Source organism: Pelmatolapia mariae, linkage group LG10_11, assembly GCF_036321145.2.
Source record: "Pelmatolapia mariae isolate MD_Pm_ZW linkage group LG10_11, Pm_UMD_F_2, whole genome shotgun sequence".
Classification (NCBI taxonomy): domain Eukaryota; kingdom Metazoa; phylum Chordata; class Actinopteri; order Cichliformes; family Cichlidae; genus Pelmatolapia; species Pelmatolapia mariae.
Window position 1 is genome coordinate 71,425,286 of NC_086236.1, and position 19,515 is coordinate 71,444,800.

The 19,515-nt window shown below is 38.5% G+C and overlaps 1 protein-coding gene across 1 annotated transcript; it reads left to right on the plus strand.

Annotated features, from left to right (window-relative positions):
- Nucleotides 1–373: 373 nt before the first annotated feature.
- LOC134635549 (putative ferric-chelate reductase 1) lies at nucleotides 374–18,420 on the plus strand. The gene is made up of 13 exons (XM_063484925.1): nucleotides 374–560; nucleotides 3,199–3,335; nucleotides 10,444–10,647; nucleotides 10,936–11,037; nucleotides 11,190–11,334; nucleotides 12,936–13,043; nucleotides 13,734–13,849; nucleotides 14,104–14,190; nucleotides 16,230–16,321; nucleotides 16,951–17,009; nucleotides 17,127–17,264; nucleotides 18,214–18,245; nucleotides 18,331–18,420. Exons 1-13 carry the CDS (start codon nucleotides 374–376, stop codon nucleotides 18,418–18,420), a joined length of 1,497 nt encoding a protein of 498 aa, XP_063340995.1.
- The last annotated feature ends 1,095 nt before the right edge of the window (nucleotides 18,421–19,515 follow it).

The window sequence follows — 19,515 nt, forward strand, 5'->3', positions numbered from 1 at the left end:
TTGGTCTTCCCAATCTACACCCCAAAAACAATTCTATTTTCTTTTACACACGCGTGTGCTCTGGTTTGTAAAAATAGGAATCCTGTCTCCTCCTCCGCCTGAACACAGTAAGTCACCTTTGGAAACTCCATGGTCACGTGACGTGGGTGTATTTAATCACACCTTGGAGCAGAATTTCAAAACATCTACCTTTTCTAAGTTCGGCATGCTGTCGAAACAGAAGTATCGAGCGTCGCATCCCTAGTTATCAATTACTGGCACTCCCAGATTCACCTGCAGTGCTCCACCCCGCTCGTCGGTAGTTCTGTGATACTCTGTTTTTCAGTTTTTCTTGACTACAGAGAGGAGTCGACTGGAAAATACTTTTATTGCAATGGCTCTTCCTGTGTTGCTGCTGCTGTGCGCTGCTCCGCTGGTCCGGGGCCACGGCTCAGGGCTGGTTATAGACAGCTGTAAAGACATGCAACTCCACCACTCTGGGCTGAGCCCGCAGACTGCACCGTCACCCTTCACTGTCACTACAGAGCAAAGTCGCTACGGACTCGGAGAGGATGTCATAGGTAAGTAAACATGAGTGAGAGAAAGCTCGACGGTCGTTGGTATGTCACTCGATTCAGTGGTTTATAAGGAAATGAATTATTGGTGAAATTTGTAGTGTGTTTTGGAGGTGATTTTGTGGGAGAGATGGCAAACCAGCGTGCGAAATATGGGGCCAGCAAGGAAGACAGGACGTTCTGCCTGTTCCCAAATAAAAACTCAATAGCATAACGTTATGTGTTATGTCTTGATGCTTGCTCAATCATCAAGGTAAGGAAATCCCCCAAAATGCATTCTATTCATCTGAAAACGCAACATTCAGATGAACAGAATACATTTTTGGGACTTGTGTATTGTGTTTTTATTTTGCTTGTTCATAACCAAATCTACCCCCAGGGAAAAAACATAGATAAAAAATACACTATACTATTAAGTTATAATATATATATATATATATATATATATATATATATATATATATATATATATATATATATATCAACCTGTCCACTGGTTCATTACATAAGCATGAGGAGGCAGCACAAGAATTACTCCCAAACTGTTATAAGATTGATTTTTAATCTATTATGTTTGCAAATGTCAGTAATCACAAGTGAAAGGAGACCATACCATAGCACATGTTTAAACCATTTCAGCTTTTGGGATATTGAGCTGGTGAGTTAAGAGGGGGTTGTTAATCAGTTTCAGAGGCTTTGGTGCTAATAAAATTAACAGGTGCTGTTTTTTTTTTCTTCACTAGTTTTGCATCTGGCTAGGGTCAGAGTCACCTCTGAAGCCTACAGAGATGATTGTTGTTTCTGATTGTTTAATCAGACCTAATTTTGAGATATTTCCCCACAACCACCACACACGCATATATGCTAATGGCTGGTTCAAAAAGAGGGAAAACATTTTCTGTCTTCACTTTTGTCATATGTTTTCATACAGGCAATCTGGGATGTAACTGATTTTTGGAGATTAGCTTGTAATATAGTACAACTTTGTTTTGTGATCATCACATGACTGAAAACTGTCTGACTCTGAATAAAATGCAAACTGTTAATTGGGAGTTTGTTCTAGTTTATAGTAATAATTCAATAAAGATGACTTGTACTTTAAGGTATTTCTTCAGCAGTGTAAAAACAGAATTGTTTTTTAGCTGGTGAGAATAAAACCACAGCCACACATGACATTTTGGGTCATGTTGGAGCCCCAACCTGTGCAACCAACTGAGGCGCTTGGTCAGATTGTGATGCAGCTGGTGGCAACGTAACAGGAGCAGGCAGCAGTGCATCGCAAATGACTGGTGATGATGCAGGCTCAGGTCGAACATCAGAGAGAGGTGTTGGAAAACCTTGTTGCTTGGTCTGGTTTCCCAGATGGAACTACCCCGCCATTTCCCCCGTGACGCTTACCGGATGGTGGAGAAGGACCACCCCCGGGTGTTTCTAGGGGTCTTTGTGGCTACAGAGGAGGCGTGCCGGTGGCTGGGTAAAGAGCGAACCCTCTGCTTGTTGCCGCTGCTCTCAGGGAAGGCCCAAGCTGTTGCTGTGAGCCTTCCCACCACAGCGATGACAAATGATGTGGTGGCTTGGCCTCTTCCCCAAAGATCATTGGCACTGCTTCTGGCAGGTGGAGAAACTACTGGCAAGGTGACTTCATGATGCCACAGTCAGGTGGTTGCAGCCGTGGCTCCTTTGTAACTGGCCGGCGAGCCTCAATATTGTGGTGACATCGGCGCCACCCTTCCCCTGGTATAAGAGAGACATACTGGGTTCTGGTAGGGTACCAAGGGCGTACACGCCAGGTGCTGGTGGACCAAAGCATAGACAACGTGCTGAGTCATGTCGGGTCCTTTTACAGTCTTAGTCACGCCTGCTTTCTGGAGGTGTGAGTGTGATAGAAAGCGAAATGGCTGCCATTTAGCCCTAAGCAAGCTGCCTGATTTAAGCATTGTACCAGTCTAAGTTAACAGTTCATCAGCATATTTTAATGAAACTTTCGTAGCTTACGGTAGATGTTTTTCTGTGTAAAACAAATGGCGGTGGATGAAGCAGCTACAAAGTTCACCTTTTTCCCCACGTTGACGCTGTTAAACAGGGAGACTGAAGGACTCGAGTAAAGGTTTTAATGGTGGTTACATTTCGAAGTGCTGCTGTTTTGGGCGCTAGAAAAATGTTTTCTTTCACTCCACATGAACCTCTTTGCTCTTTGTGTTGTGTGTAGACTGACTCGGGCTCCATGTTAAACTGTGATAACATCATTGTCACTGCTGCTGTTGTGTTATCAGTTTTTTTGTGTAAACAGAGGCTGCTTGGGCTTAAGGGTGTCATGGCTGTTATGCACAGCCGTGCTCCTAGAAACATTTCTACTGTAAATATGTTTTAGCCGCAGATGTGGGTGACACGCTTGCATTTACATGTTGACAACTGAGCTCTCCAGTCATGCATTAAACGAAGCATCAACTCCAAATAAAAAAAAAGTAAAATAAAATCCTTGATAATTCTTTTTTCTTTCTCTTTTTTTTTTCAAATAATAAAGGTATTTGAGTAAGTTGATCATTGCAGTCCTAAAAGTGACTAAGGTTATTTTTCAAAAATCTTATTGTCAAAGAATAACACTAGTTTCATTCTTCTTCATTTTTGTTTTTCTGATTCCAAGTTGAGCTACAGGGTCCAGCCTCTACACCATTTACTGGTTTCCTATTGGAGGCTAGAGAACTGGGAAGCAAGAGTCCTGTGGGTTCCTTTGCCATACCAGAAGGGGCTGCTCAACTCCTCACCTGCAGCCAGAGAGCTGTGAGTATTCTGGAAGTTAATGTGAGCAGCATGTATGTTTATGTACTAGAACTTAAGTCTGCTATCAGTTTGATGCCAAAGTTTTTGCTGTCATTCTTTTTTTAAATATATTTATTTTTAAGTTTTCAATAACAACAGTGCAGCATAAAGAAACAAACAAACAGGCAGACAGACACCCCCCCCTCAAAAAAAAACAAACAAAACAAAACAAAAAAAACAAAACAAAAAAATGAAAGGAAGGAAAAAAGAATAGGATATATATGACATATATGAGTATAGCATCGGTCCAAAAAGGACCAGATCTGCGAGTGCCTAAATGTACTCCAGATTTAGACAACTTCACTTTCAGCAATGCTGGGCTGCCCGACTCTTCCAAAGATCCTTATTTGCCACTTTTCTGGTCTAATTATTTATTATAATATTCTTTTAATTATTCTTGTTATTATTATTATTATTATTATTATTATCAATTTTTCTATTATTATTTAATATATGTACTTTTACGTATATAGTTAAATTAATTTGGGTCAATGGAAAAGTCAGCCACTTCAGCGCCACCGGGCCTAGAGGCCCCCCAGAAATCCATGTATCACTCGTACTTCCAGAACCTTACAAAAAGTCAGATCTTATCGGTTTAACAAATTCGGTCCATTTTGACCATTGCTCATAGAACTTGTCACTTTGAATCCTCAAAGTGAATGATAGTTTTTCCATGATGTAGTTTTGGTTGACTATATTGATCCAGCCTCCTGTGACGGTGGTTCAACCTTTAACCATTTCCTTGTAATGGCTTTTTTGCTAGCAATCAATAGAATTGCCAACAGTCTCATATCAGACTTCTTCCAATTTTGTGTGTTTACATCTCCCAAATATATACACTGAAATGAACAGGGGATTTTAGATCCAAAAACATAATTTATATGATTACACATACAGGACCAAAATGACCTTAGTACATTACATTCCCAGAAGATATGATAATGGTTAGCCCCAGAGGTCCCACAAAGCTTCCAACATGAGTCGCCACCTCCTCGGTACCTTTTTTGAATTGGTGTAATAAAACATCTCACTAAGTTTCTCCATCCAAACTCTCGCCATGTATTGGAGACTGTTGTGGTCCGCTGCAGTTGACACATTTTTGCCCAATTTTCACTAGGGATGAGTACATTGCCCTCCGTCTCCCACCTTCTCTTAATGTATTCAGAGTTGGTCTCTTTTGTTAACGTGGAAAAAGTTTCCATAAAGCCCAATTCACTGTTTTCTATTATAATTTCAATTTTTTGATCAAAATAATGCCTGACTTGTAAATACCTGTAAAAATTGTCTTGACCGAATCCATATTTTTGTTTTAATATATCAAAACTCAAGATTGTCCCCTCATGGGTAAGAGAATACTAAGTAGTTAAACCTTTAGAGACCCATATCCTAAACCTATTATTGTGAATATTGGGCAAAAAGTCAGAGTCATAAGCAATCCATCTCAATATCTTAACTGCTTTCTTCAGCCCACTAGTCTGAATAACACCATCCCAACTATTCAGGAGAGAATCGAGCATAAAATCACCCAAAATGCCAGTTTTATTTCTTATCTGCCAAAAGTGCCATAATTGGCACCCCATTTATAACCGTCCCTTCAACATCTTTCCAGCCTGAGGAATAGGTTGGTGAACATAAACACATCAGGGATCTTAATTGGGCTGCATAATAATAGTCACGAAGGCATTGTAAACTGATGCCCCCTTTTTCTTTCAATAGTTGCATTGTTTTATATTTAATTCTTGCTCTTTTATTTTGCAGATATACTTGGCCAATATTCTGTCATACCTCAAAATGTTTCTGTGGTATCCTAATTGGTAAGCTTTGAAATAGATACAGTAAGTGAGGGAGGACATTCATCCTAATTGATTCCACCCGAGACTGCAGCGTCAAGAAGGGAACAGTATTCCATCTTTGCAAGTCTTTCTTAATCATTGAGAGAAAAGGGTCATAATTGGCTTCAAACAGTTTAGTTGGATCTTCAGTCAGCACAACCCCCAAATATTTGATGTGGTCTGAGTCCCAGTTCCATTTATATGCGTTTTTAATTTTAGTTGTTGGATGGTAGTTAAGCTTTAATACTTGAGTTTTATTAATGTTAATTTTATATCCTGGAAGAAAACCATAGTCATCTAACAATCTCATCAAATTTGAAAGTGATTCAGTTGGATTAGTCAAGAAAATCAATATATCATCAGCAAATAGGGCAAATTTTTGCTCCCCCAACCCATGGGGGACCCCTGTTATTTCTACGCTTTGTCATATATGTTGACAAATAGAGAAAACAGAAGTGCGGAAGCTCCACATCCTTGACGGGTTCCTCTTTCTAGACTGTTCTAGACTGTTCTTTCTGCCTGTTGTTTTCTTAGCCTTATGACAGAAGTTTTAATGCTTTTCCTCCTGTGTCATAGTACCGTTGTTTTGTAAACAGAAGGTTCTTTTGAACCTCTTCTATATTTATTGCATCTGTCTCCCTCTGTACTTCCTTTATTTTTGTCCTGACTGAATTACAAAGTGAAACTGAGTGTTCTTTCACTAGTTTTATAAATTTACTTTCTAGCTCTTGTAGTTTTTGCTTTCTGCACTTCTTTAGCACAGAGGAGATGGCTATGATCTTACCATGAACTACTGCTTTTAAAGCGGATGATCTGATATCCTCGTGTCGGTGTTGTTCCCACATCATCATAATAAATGTTGTTCAAGGTTCAACATTGGAAGTGACCAATCACCTTGTTGTGACGTAATACTTTTGCAAGCCAAGCGAGTCATTCATTTATGAAATTCCAATGTTGCAAGGACAATATCTATAATGCTTACCGTTTATTAAAGAACAGTATCCTGAAATGCAAAGAATTCAGAATTTTGCTGGATCGGCAGACAGAGGCAGTTTCTCGCAAGTTAAGTACTTTTCTTTTTTACAGCGTTTTTTTCCGAAGTTGCAAAAGTATGGTGTCACAACAATGTGATTGGTCACCTGCAATGTTGAGCCTGGAACAACATTTATTATGATGATGTGGGAACAACACCAACACGAAGATATCAGATCGTGCTTTTAAAGCATCCCATAGTGTCACTGGTGAAACCTCACCGTTATCATTATATTCTAAATAAGATTGAATTTCTAATTTCAGAATGTCTTTAACTTCAGTTTTATTCAGAATGTTTGTATTTATCCTCCAGATGGTAGATTTTTGTTTCATTGTTTATATTAAGTGGGGGTCTATGCTATGTTGGGGTCTATGCTATAGACCCTATTGTCACCCAGAGGGTGCTCTAAGGTTCCAGCCCTTCTTTTCCCAGTCATAGGGGTCCTTAGTAGGCGTGATAGTGTTATGGAGCTTAACAATGAACTATCAATAATTCGACCTGTTCTACTCATAATAGAGCGTCCCTCATTCCTCAGGGATGCTGTCATTCTTATACTGAATACACTGTCTTTTGTTTTGCTGGTTCTTACCAAGAAGCTATAACAAAGAAAAATGTGCAGCATTGTGCAGGAGAGAACATATGACTTACGTATCCTATATACAGTGTCATTAGTTTTTGTGACAAGTTAATTAAAACTATGCAGCAAGGTATATTGTATTTGGCATGTCATTTGCACTCTCTCTCCCTTTATGCAAATGTGTGTCCAGAACTCGGCTGTGTCCCACACATCAGGCTTTAATAGCAGCTACATTCAGGTGACATGGAGATCAGAACCATCAAGAGACATCAAAGCTGTTCATTTCTGGTAAATGGTCTATTAATTCAATTTTATTTACCAAATCACCAAATCATAACAACAGTTGCCTCAGGTGCTTTATTTTGTAAGGTAAAGACCCTACAATCATACAGAGAAAACTCCCTTTTACCAAGAACAATTCCATTCTTTGCCTTGCTCAAATTAGCAAAGCACTTTCATAAAGCTCAGGTGTTTATACACCAGTTGACACTGGTTTTGGTGTCCCCGCAGTGCATCCTTTGTGCAGAATTCTACAACATTTTGGATCAATGTGACGAGCCCTGTCCTGACCTTCACTAATGTCAGAGCTGCTAGATCTGCAGGTGTCCTCACTACATCCACTGACAATGGCAGTTTACAACCTGGATCACTTGTTGTAAGTAACAATGTCTGTTTTGAACATAGTTTGGTAGGCAGTTTCATCCTACAAATAGACTGATTTATTATCTGTTGGCTTAGAGGCTGATGGATGTCTACCATCTTTTGCATTCTGCAACTCCTCTGGGACTGAGCAGCTCAGAAAATAGAGCAGGTTGTCTGCTTAGGTTTTGGTGGTTCACTCACCAGTTTCTCGAGTCTGTATGTCACAGTGCATGTGTGTGAATGGTGATAAGGACCAGTCCATTTACTACAGGGGTCTCAAACTTAAATGAGCTGTGGGCCACTGCTGACACTGTCATCTCATGTGAGGGCCAGTTTAGTGTTCAAGTAGCACAAAAACAAACAAACAAACAAGAAAATGCCCACAAATATTTCCGAAAATGTAGCGTTTTGTTTTTAAAATTTCCAATATTGTATAACAAGACAAAACAGCAAACGTGAAAGCATTTTTTTCTCACTTTTAACTAACTGAAGCCTTTCATTGAACTACCAAATCAACAAATTGTACTCTCTTTCTGGCCACACACATGGCAGCACTTCTTAGTATTTAACAAAATAAAAATGCGGACATACATGTACACATTAGTTGTTGACTGCTAGTGAAAATTTTCTTTACAAATAGCTCTCTCACTGACCTAACACAGCCAATCCCTCAACATGTTTGTGCTCTCTGCTCATATTGCCTTCATATTAAGTAATTTTTTGCTTTTTAAAGAACTTATTTTACCATTGCACTCAACAACAAACAAATCCTCCCTAACAAAAGTAACTTCAAGACCAAATTGCCTTATATTTCTTCACGTCAATATACAGGCCACAAGTAGGGGTGATGTGGGCCGCAAGTGGCCCCTAGGCCGCGAGTGTGAGACCCCTGAGTTACTATTTATACTATGGTTTTGCACCCATTAACCCTAGAACACTATCGCTGGGTGATTTTCACCCGAGCAAATACATTTACATGATTTCTCTCTCCTGCAGCTGTTAGTGTGTCGAGGAGATTGTGCCTTCACCAGGGAAGTCTCAAATGTCCCAGGAATGGGTGTATCAAAAGACCAGCTTTCCAGCGTCATTTTTTTTTTTAGGAATTTTTTGTTCTTGAATTCCAGATTTTTCTGTAATTTTGGAGCATTACTTTAGCATCCCCCCATGACACTTTTTTTCATTTTGTTAGACATGGCACAGTTGAAAGTAAAAGCTGACCACTCTGATTTGTCATGTGTTTGATATATTTTGATGACAAGTACTTTTTGTTGGTCATATTATATCGGGTAAAAATCACCCGGCATTAGTGATTGTGTTACTATTTATAGCGATAGTGTTCTAGGGTTAAGCACTACCTACACTATTTAGTACACAATAAATTGATCTAGTTGGATGGATGACTATAAACGATGTGTAGTCTGTCTTTACTAAAAGTACTGTTACAAGAAGCAATTTATGTTAGCTTTGTCTATGGAAAAAAAGTATAAGTAGTAGAAAAGATTTAAAGCAGCTAATGTCTAAATCTTGTGTGTGTGTGTGTGTGTGTGTGTGTGTGTGTGTGTGTGTGTGTGTGTGTGTGCGTGTGTTTGTGTGTGTGTGTGTGTGTGTGTGTGTGTGTGTGTGTGTGTGTGTGTGTGTGTGTGTGAAGTAAGTCCAAGTCTCACACATGCATGTTCTCACTGTGCATCTATGAATGCTATGCTTGCTAGATTAATTTGTGGTTTTAAACAGCTCATAGGTGTGTACATGAGTTTTATGCATGTGGTCGGGATAAATCAGGCTCAAGCCCATCCATGACCCTAAGTTTAATAACCAATTAAAATGTATGGATGCACTTATAGCATTTATTAGACGGGCTGCATAACAGTAATGTGCAGTAAAGTTACAAATGATCTTCTTATGGCCTCTGACAGTGGACTCATCTCTGTGCTTGTCCTGCTAGACCTCAGTGCAGCGTTCGATACTGTCGACCATAATATCCTATTAGAGCGATTAGAGCACGCTGTAGGTATTACAGGTACTGCACTGCAGTGGTTTGTATCATATCTATCTAATAGACTCCAATTTGTACATGTAAATGGAGAGTCCTCTTCACACACTAAGGTCAACTATGGAGTTCCACAGGGTTCAGTGCTAGGACCAATTCTGTTTACATTATACATGCTTTCCCTAGGCAGTATCATTAGAAGACATATTATACATTTTCACTGCTATGCAGATGACACCCAACTTTATCTATCCATGAAGCCAGATAACACACAAGTAATTGTACTCAGCCTGAAAATCTTAGAAATATGGTATCTAACCAGATTCTTACTCTGGGTGGCATTAACTTGGCCTCCAGTAACACTGTGAGGAACCTTGGAGTCATTTTTGACCAGGATATGTCCTTCAATGCACATATTAAACAACTATGTTCATTTGCGCAACATCTCTAAAATTAGAAATATCCTGTCTCAGAGTGACGCTGAAAAACGAGTTCATGCATTTATTACTTCTAGGATGGCCTACTGTAATTCATTATTATCAGGAAGTCATAAAAACTCCCTGAAAAGCCTTCAGTTAATTCAAAATGCTGTAGCAAGAGTCCTGACAGGGACTAGAAAGAGAGAGCATATTTCTCCTAGATTGGCTTCCCTTCATTGAATCATACTTGTTATTAATCTCTGGCTCTCACAGCATGTCTTCATCCTGTTTTCCTTCTCTCACACCAATGGCCCCGCCCCTCCCTGACCCTGGTTCTGCTGGAGGTTTCTTCCTGTTAAAGGGGAGTTTTTCCTTCCCACTGTCGCCAAAGTGCTTGCTCATAGGGGGTCATATGATTGTTGGGTTTTTCTCTGTATGTATTATTGTAGGGTCTACCATACAATGTAAAGTTCCTTGAGGCGACTGTTGTTGTCATTTGCCACCGTATAAATAAGAACATAAGATTACACAGCATATTCAAAATGATGATGCCAAAGTTTTCTCTTCCTGTGTGTGCAGAAATCAGCTGGATCCATCTCTAGTGCTGACTGTGGGGTCACCAAGGTGTGCTTCAGTCAGCCTTCAAACTGTGACCCAGCAGTCAGTTCTAGCTGTTATTTCATGTCAGCCAAGATGTTAGCCGGTGGCGAAGCTGTCCACTTTGAGATGACTGGTCCTTATGAAGGATACATTGCTTTTGGATTCTCTGATGATCAAAGAATGGTAATGTAAAGACAAAATTATCAGTCCTCTGAAATTAAAGTTAGGTTTTTGTTTATTTGTTTGTTTTTTAAGCAATAACAGCAATAAGCCTCTTGGTGTATTTGTATTTAACAGCACCTGTTGGTGAAAAGCTGCTGTAATGCAGTCATTGTTCACTTACCTCCAATTTGCATATTTCCTATAGGATTAATAAAATATTCTGATGATTCCCAACAATTTTGTGAGCAATGCTAAATCATTCACAACTAGTAAAACATGCTAATTCATTCCAAATTTGTCTTTCCCCAGGGAAATGATGACATTTACGTTTGTGTTATGAAAACCAATGGACAAGTTGAGGTGGAACATATGTATTCAACAGGACGATCAAAGCCACAAGTTCTTCCTCTGGTACTACATTTTTTCTGATAGCAGCGATTTATATAAGGCTAGAATGTTTCTATTCAGTTCTGTGGAAAAAGTGAACTGCATGTGTATTTTTTGTGAATTCCATCTTACTCCATAAATTACATCTGAGATTTATATGTGTTTGGTTCCAACAGGGGAATGTTTATAATATAACAACGTCATTGCAGAACAGTGTCATCAGTTGTGTCTTCACTACCACAAACATAATTTCTATTGAGGGGACTTCTGGTTTCAACCAATCCTACTACCTCTTGTTTGCCTATGGACCCACCAACAATGGTAACATAATTTGATGTGCCAGATGCTTTGTTACACCAAACAAGTCAGTCTTTTAAACTGTTTGGAAAGGTCTCTTTCAAATGATACTTTGCAGGCGATCTAATAAGCACGTGTTTTTTATTGTTTACAATTGTACCCCAGTAAATACTTTTACTTCGAACGGTTATGCAGGGCCTTTGACTGTGGTTCCTTTTCCAATAATGTAAAAAGTGTCAAATTAGTTCACTTTTAATAACTCTGTCTCTACCAGTTTATGAAAATGAAACTTGTTTCATAGGCATGCAAAGTTTAGTCTTTTTTCTTAAAAGGAATCCTAAGCCAGCTTGTATCTAAATAGTAGAATACAAACTTACACCTACTCACGAATTAGCTCAGACCTTCCCAAAGTGTGGGGCCCGCCCCCTAGGGGGGGCGCAGAGCCATTGCAGGGGCGGGGGAAACAAAACACTTGGACACTGCTAGAACGGGGCGGCCACAGAAACACAAAGCAGGAGATGAAGCATAGCTGAATATGTTTCCAAACCAACTTTATTCTAAGCCAAAGACTAGAAAATATAGTGAAGCATATCTTCCCTTTGGCTTCACCTGCACAAGTGCCGAGGTAGAGACCTACCTGCAGAATTGATCTTTCCTTCGTCGGGAGCACGCGCTGGGCTGTCCAAATCACGGACAAACAGTATCCCACATTCTTGATTTTTAGTTCACAAACACTTGTTGTAATGACTAACTACTCCTGACATTTTGGAGATGTTAGCTCTTTATACAGTAAAGTTACTGTGGGATAAAAATAACATCAGGCTGATCCTGCTACGATTTGTTCCCCCGGTTCAAATCAGGGACAAACAGTATCCCACAGTTGTTTATGTTTTTAAACCCATTTTGCACAGAGAGGCATTTTTTGAAAAATGTATTGATAGCAATGTTGAATATTATTACACAGGAAAAAAAAAACAACTACACATATAATAATTACACCGTGATGCCTCTGCCTTTCTAAATGGAGGGACAGTAACTGCACGTCTATATGTAAACCTGTAAAAACTGAAGATAGTCAGATTAACTGCAGTATTTTGTCTCTATCTGCCATTCTGCAATTCATCTCAAACAATAACATGGCGCACAGCGTGACGTGAAAAAAGGCACATACCTTTGACGTTGCGTGACGAACTCTGTATTCCTCGTCCACTCGTAAACGCAAAGAACTTTTTTCTTGTAAAACAAAGGGGGGCCTAGCAAAAACGTTTGGGAACCACTGCATTAACTGAATGTATTATCTGCACATAAAGCTGATGCCTTTTGGCCATATTCACTTGCACCTTTTTGTTCATTATTCCACCCTATGGGTTTTTTTTCTAGGCATGTTACACTTTTTCTTTTTCACATCAAGTTCAATGTCAGACTATTTCCTTTTATGTATTATTGACTCATGAATCCAATTTATGCCACCACAAGAGAGAGATTGGTTGTGGTATGTGGAAACTTATTCATAGCTTATTCTGTGAAATTTAAATGTTGGTGTGGTTAAATGTTATCCTGTGTGACACTCACACATGCATACACGTATACAAGTGTCTGTAAACTTTGAAATACCTTTCCTACAGGATCAATAAGAATCCATATGGGTACCTTCACCAGCAATAAAAGGATCGATATTAATAATCCCCTTGTTGTTGGCAAAGGTGATGTTCCTGATATCATCAAAGCTCATGGTAAGACCTTGCACAAAGTGATACATGTAAAATAAAAATGTTTTTTTAGTCCAAAATAATCTCATCAAAGTCCTTTGTCATTTTTTGCTAACCTGTTCACAGCTAAATGATTTGAAAGTCCTTGGAAGATATCTGCTACCAGGAACTTCATTTCATTTGTACTTTTAGCACGATTAAACTGTTTAATCTATAATACTGAGTAGACTTGTAATCCTTTAAATTGAACTGCACATGTTTCACAGAGACAAGTTACACAAAAAAGGAACCAAAACAGTGAATGAGGTTGGACACATTAGATGGGTGGTCTCTTAACAATAACTGTCCTTTTTCGTGAGACAAGGATATGCAAAACAGTCATTTATAACAATCTTCAGATGTTTGAAAACTAATAGAATTTTGAAGATGTGATAAACATTTCCGTGCCGCTTTTCTGCTAATGGTATACCTGTAATTATGGCAATGGACTCAGTTTCTTGGCCCAAGGTTGCTGTTTAGCTGCTCACTGTCATATTACCTCTGCTCTGTTGACTCATTAGTTTAAATCCAGAATTTGACGACTACTGTCAAATGTTTCTGCTCTAAATTTTTAGTCAGTTGACAGACCACATGTTTACTCCAAGGGAAGAAATTAATCTTAACTCCTAAAACAAAGAGAAGTGGAGAGAATTTCAATATTTAACTGTGTTTTAGGATCACTCATGCTGATTGCCTGGATGACCACAGGATCACTGGGCATGATGGTTGCCCGATATCTGAAAAAAATGGCCAAGGGAAAAAAAATGTGTGACAAAGATCTCTGGTTTATGGTGAGACATCATAGACAAAACCATGTATTATCTTTTCAATGTGGAACCAAAGTTTTTGTAAACTAAATTAGGCTTGAAAATAACTTAAACTTGGTGTGTTTCCAGAATAAATTTCTGACTAAAAATATTAACTTCATAAGTAATTTCAGATATAATAGACTTGTAAGACAGCTTGGTCCAAGCCTAATGTTATGTGGAAAAATTTATTGGTTTAGCTGCTAGAGTATCATGCTGTTTTCTTTGTGTTCCTCCAGGTCCATGTTGGAGTAATGTGTCTGACGGTAGCAGCCACAATCACTGCTTTCATCCTTGTGTTCGCTCATGCTCAAGACTGGTCTGGGGTTAGTACACTGACTCTGCTAGATCCTAAGAATCTTAGTTAAGTTATGGTTTTGTACTATTCATTACAGCGACAATCAAATGATAAAACCCTGTTTCTCTGTGTAATAATGGTTCTTTTCTTATTTATTCCAAGTAAATTTTATGTGTTGTTCACACAGGATTGGGTGTAATTGTTGAATACAAATTGTTGATTATATGAACGCAAATACTCTCCAAATTATGTTGCAACATTTAGATTTCATTTAATCCCAGTTTTTAAACCCTATATTTAAGTACAGTTTTATTTATATAGCACTTTTCAAGATCATTTCTGCAAAGTGAATTTTTTTTTTAACAGAAACCACCAAGTCCATAGATCTCAGGCATAACAGGATAGCAATGTTGAATCTTGGGGCCACTATGGTAAAAGCTCAGTCTCCTTTAGTTCTCAGCCTTGTATGCTGCGCAGCATGCAGGCCCTGATCACAACCCCTAGGGGGACTGCTGGTTATGTATAGCAATAAAGGTTCACTGATATACACCAGTGCGTCCCCATGCAAAACTCTAAAAAGCCAAAACCACAATCTTAAAGTGGACTCTGAAATTGATAGGGAGCCAGTGCCACTGAATTAACATTGGTGTGATTTAAAAGTACTTTGAAGACTTGGAAGCCACACAGTTGCATTCTGAGCAATTTGCAGATGTTCCAAGGAGGTTTTGAGAAAAGTGAATGAGGAATTACAATAATACAGAAAAATGAAATGAAAGCATGAACAATTTCTAATTCCTAGTGTGATACAATAGAACTGAACTTGGCAATGTTTCTTAAGTTAAAAAAAGAGAGAGTGAACCAGAGATCTGGCATCCTTATCTAAAGGCTGAGTCAAAAGAACCCCAAAAGTTCCTCATTGAAGATTTGGCTGATATCGCGTGGACATCAAGAGCTTTAATTACATTAGGCACAAACAAGGACTTTATTTTCTGTTTGAAGAAAATTTGCAGCCATTCATTTTTTAATAGTCCAAACACCTATGCAAGACCTGCTGCTTAGAAAGTGCAAAGAGTGTGTTTATACATCACTTTGCATTTAATCCTTAGTTACTCTCTGGCTCTCTTCCATAACATTTTGTCTGTCGTGTCTTCCCATCACCTCCAACCAGTTGCAGCAGTTATCTGCATCGCTTGAGTCTGGTTCTACTGGAGGTTTCTAACAGAATAGAAGGGAATATTTCCTTCCGACTATCGCCAAAAGCTTGCTTCCACCAGTTGTAGTGTTGGCACAGAAACATTGTGCCTTTTGATAACCAATCCACATCTGAACAGGTTCAAGACATAATTTGAGGGATAAATGGAATCTGTGGGCTGCATCCAGTTAGTTTCACTTTAGTTTTCTGAAAACAGTCATCTCATGGTGCTTTACATTAGAAGAACGAGCCAAGGGAGTTTAATATAATTCAACTTAATATGAATGCGATAACCATACCAACCAGGTATGGACCCCTCCAACCCTTGGCTTTGGTGTGCAGAAACAACTCCTGTGCAACAGTAGGACCCTCTGGCAAAACCAGACTGAAGGAGGACGGTCATGTGCAGCTTTTGGTTGTGATGTGATTGTAGAAGAGAATAGCGACACCATGTACAACCTAAAGGACAAAATGCAAACTATGGAGATGATGAAAAGTTGGTGCATATTTATAAGCCAATATTGCAAGTCATTAAGACAAAAGGCAAGTGGAGCAGAAGTGCCCATCATGGGAGGTACATCTGAAATGATTAAAGTCTCAAAGGTACTCTCGTACTTTTAACTCTGGGGTTATTTGTGGAGGCTTTACCTTCACTTGGGTAGTAGAGCAAGTCATCTATCAAACAGAAGGTCCATAGATCAATCCTCAGCTCCTGCAGTGTGCAAGTTGCATACAAAGGCAAGATTAATATACCTCTTCAAAGTGTTTTTTTCTTTTCTCTTGATATTCCTTAAGCACTCCTTAGTTGTGTGTTTCAGCTCTCAGACTGATATTTATGCCCCATGATTAGCACTGTTAATGTGTTTGGTATCCAGGGAGCACATCCAGTGTTGGGGTGCCTGGTTATGATCCTCTCACTCATCCAGCCTATCGGGGCCTTGCTGCGCTGCGGACCACAACATCACCTGTATGTATCCATCTGTGTGTGTTTATTCAATATACTATATCATGCCTATACACATTTAAGAATACTCTGTTCAAATATTATTTAAAAAAACTTAAAAATATCCTCACTTTTTTTTCTCTACAATTATTTAACAAATCTTGAAAACACAATAAACCAAAGGAATGGGGCAATACGTGCTTAATGACTAAATGCACTGCTCACTCGGCAAAGTGAGGTTAGAAAGTTATTTGATAACCCTAAGAGTTGTATTCATACTTCATCCATAAAAGTTTTTAAAATTTCAAACTTTTGCAAAGTGTAACCTACATGTGCTTTATCAGAGCACACTTTCACACTGAAATACCAAGTAGGAAAATAATTTGCACATGACTCATGAAAATTATTCCTTCCTCTTAGTAATAATGGTACTTTTAATAAATATAGCCTGGTTGTAGCTTTGGGGGCCAGACTCGGTAAATGAAATATTTTTTTAAGTGAAATATAGATTTAGTAAAATTGTATGTTCAGTAATGACACTTGTTTTCATAAATTGGATGCAGGAGAAACCTTTTTTTGTCTTTCTTTCTTTTTTTTTTAGACAAGAACTTCAGAAGCTGATGATTTTATAGTTCTTCTCTTTTCTTTGATAGGAGGTATCTGTTCAACTGGACACATTTTTTAAATGCAGTGGTAATAAAATCTATAGCTGGTAAGCTTGTGTTTTACTTCATTCTGCCATCTTCCATATATGCTAACATTTTCAACAGCAGACACACTGTCACCCCTGCTGCTAGTCTTAAAATGCCTGCTTCTTTGTGTCACACAGTGGCAGCCATATTTACAGGCCTGGACAGGATTGACAGTGATGATGGGTGGCTAATGAAAGTGATGGGTGGCTTCTTTGCCTGGGAAGTTCTCTTCATTATCATTTTGGAGGTCCATGATTGGATAGTTAAACACAGAGGTTAGCCTTTTTTCTGCATTTCAGTGATGGAGGAAACCATCATCACCACCCATATACATTTTAATGACAAAAACCAATCTAGACCCAACAGTCCATTTGCACTGTGAAGAGCCACCTGACTGAGCGAAGAGTATAACCCTTGTACCCTTCAGAATGGGGTTGGATGGGTAAAATAAACAGCACTGTATCACAAGACTTTCTGTGTATAATACAGTATTATTAAATAAATAATATTTATGAATTGATGAGTGAAAACGCGTAAGAATGTCTCAATGGTAGTCTACTGGAACAAAAGCTGTTACACTTTAACTGTGCTGAAGTACAGCGACAAAGGAATCTTTATCTTTCAATTTATCAGCTACATGAAAATACTCTGGGAATACTATACATGAAGGCTCAGCTCATGCACCACCAACCTAATGTTATCAGAGAGAACTTGCATTAAATTGTCTCAACTGAAACTATCCAATTTTGGACACGTGTAGTTTGACAATGCTATCTCCTAATTCAGGCTTTTCTAATGGTTCAGTCACACACATTATATTAAAAAAAATATGATCACAACCTCTTTGTGTCTATAAAAACTGGTTAATGTTTGGTGATTTTTAAAAAATTTTTTATCCCCCCCCCGTGCCCCACACACTTTCCGTGACCAATGGCAACTTGACATGGCTAAATGTTTACATAGAGCTTGGAGTGATGAACACCAAGTTTTCCAGCACATTGTTATCGTTCTGAAAGTTTTTTTTGTTTTTTTTTAATAATCACAACTACTCAACTTGACTCAATTTTATTTAAATTGATTTCAAATTGTTCTTATTCTGTTAAAGCTTAAAACTAATATCATATACCTGTATAAATAAAATGATCAAAAACATAGCTGACTGTTTTAGTTCACTTCAGTTAATGTGCCCTGCAATATTTCACTGTTCTTTGCTCTGGGTTTCAGATGGTACTGCTGATCAAATGGAATCAGCGTTGGTAAGCTGAAAGAAATATAAAAGCAAGCAATCACTGATTGCCACAAGATTGAGTATTTGTAATATAATTTTACTTTTTTTGTCAGGTCAAAGGTGACAGTTGCCTGATCGCTGCGTACCTTCTGGGAAACCTTTGCTTTTTGGTGGCACTTCTAGCTGGAATTGGAGAAAAATGAGCAGCAGAAGAATCTTCCAACGTGTTTCCCTGTAGTTTTGTTGAATTTTATCATCAATTTTAACATACTTGATGAGAGACTGTGCACTGGAAATTCAGACCCACCGATGCATCAGTTGGCGAATCCTGGAAAGTTTCTCAGTAATGTCTTTAACAAAATATTACTTATGGATTTTTTTTCTCTTTTGCTTTCAGTTGATAATTAAGGTGTACTTTCAATCAGCATTTAATTTCACCGGGCCAAACATTACTGTCTAGTAGGTGTGTGTGTGTGTGTGTGTGTGTGTGTGTGCGCGTTGGTGAAATATGTCTCACAGTTGCAAAGAAAGAAGTAGTTTTAGTCCCCTTTAGCCTCCACTCTGACTGCCAGGTAAACCATTTTGATTTTATATGTTGGTTACATTTTTTAAGCCAAGCAGCAATTTTGTGTTAAAGTAGTACTTTTAACAATTTTTTCTTTTACATTTTTAAATCAGGTCAACTCGACCCACATCATAATGGGAGGGTTAAAGCCCTTTTCACACTCTAACATCTGTTAATATGACAGCATCTCTCTATGTATGAATCTGCACCTTCATCACTTTCATTTGAAAAAACAAAAAAACAAAAAGAAAACTGCCATTCATTCAGCTCCTGAACTTCCCATCACCTGACACTGCTTGATTATTTTTGTTATTTTATTTTTCATTGATTTTTTAAAACCCTTTTTGAAGGTTTTATTTTCAACACAGGCTACAATACAGGAGGAATATCAGCCCCAAGGACTGTGAGCCTAAGCCGGTTTGGGGGTGCATGTTTTGGAAGTGAGTACATAAATACAGTACTGTATGCTGCTGAGTCAACAGAAAGCTGAATTCTGTTTAGACATGCTTGACTATTGAAGTGTTTAACATAAATAATCTTGGAAGAAAGCCTTCAACTGGAAGATGGACCAGCTTTCGATGAAGAATGTTTTCGTGTCTCTACACTTCTGGTTCTTTTTAACAGTGGACTGCTTTCAGGATTTTGCTCCACCCAGCGGACATTGAGTCTACTGCCTTTAGATGCTGCTTTCCACTTGAGCCAAAAGAATGTCAGCAAGGAAAATGGCATCCTC

Excerpts from the sequence above, each read along its gene's own strand:
- LOC134635549 (XM_063484925.1), top strand. The coding sequence starts at position 374 with ATGGCTCTTCCTGTGTTGCTGCTGCTGTGCGCTGCTCCGCTGGTCCGG. Across the intron at positions 3,336-10,443 it reads TCACCTGCAGCCAGAGAGCT|AAATCAGCTGGATCCATCTC; the intron begins GTGAGTATTCTG and ends CTGTGTGTGCAG. Across the intron at positions 18,246-18,330 it reads ATCAAATGGAATCAGCGTTG|GTCAAAGGTGACAGTTGCCT; the intron begins GTAAGCTGAAAG and ends TTTTTTTGTCAG.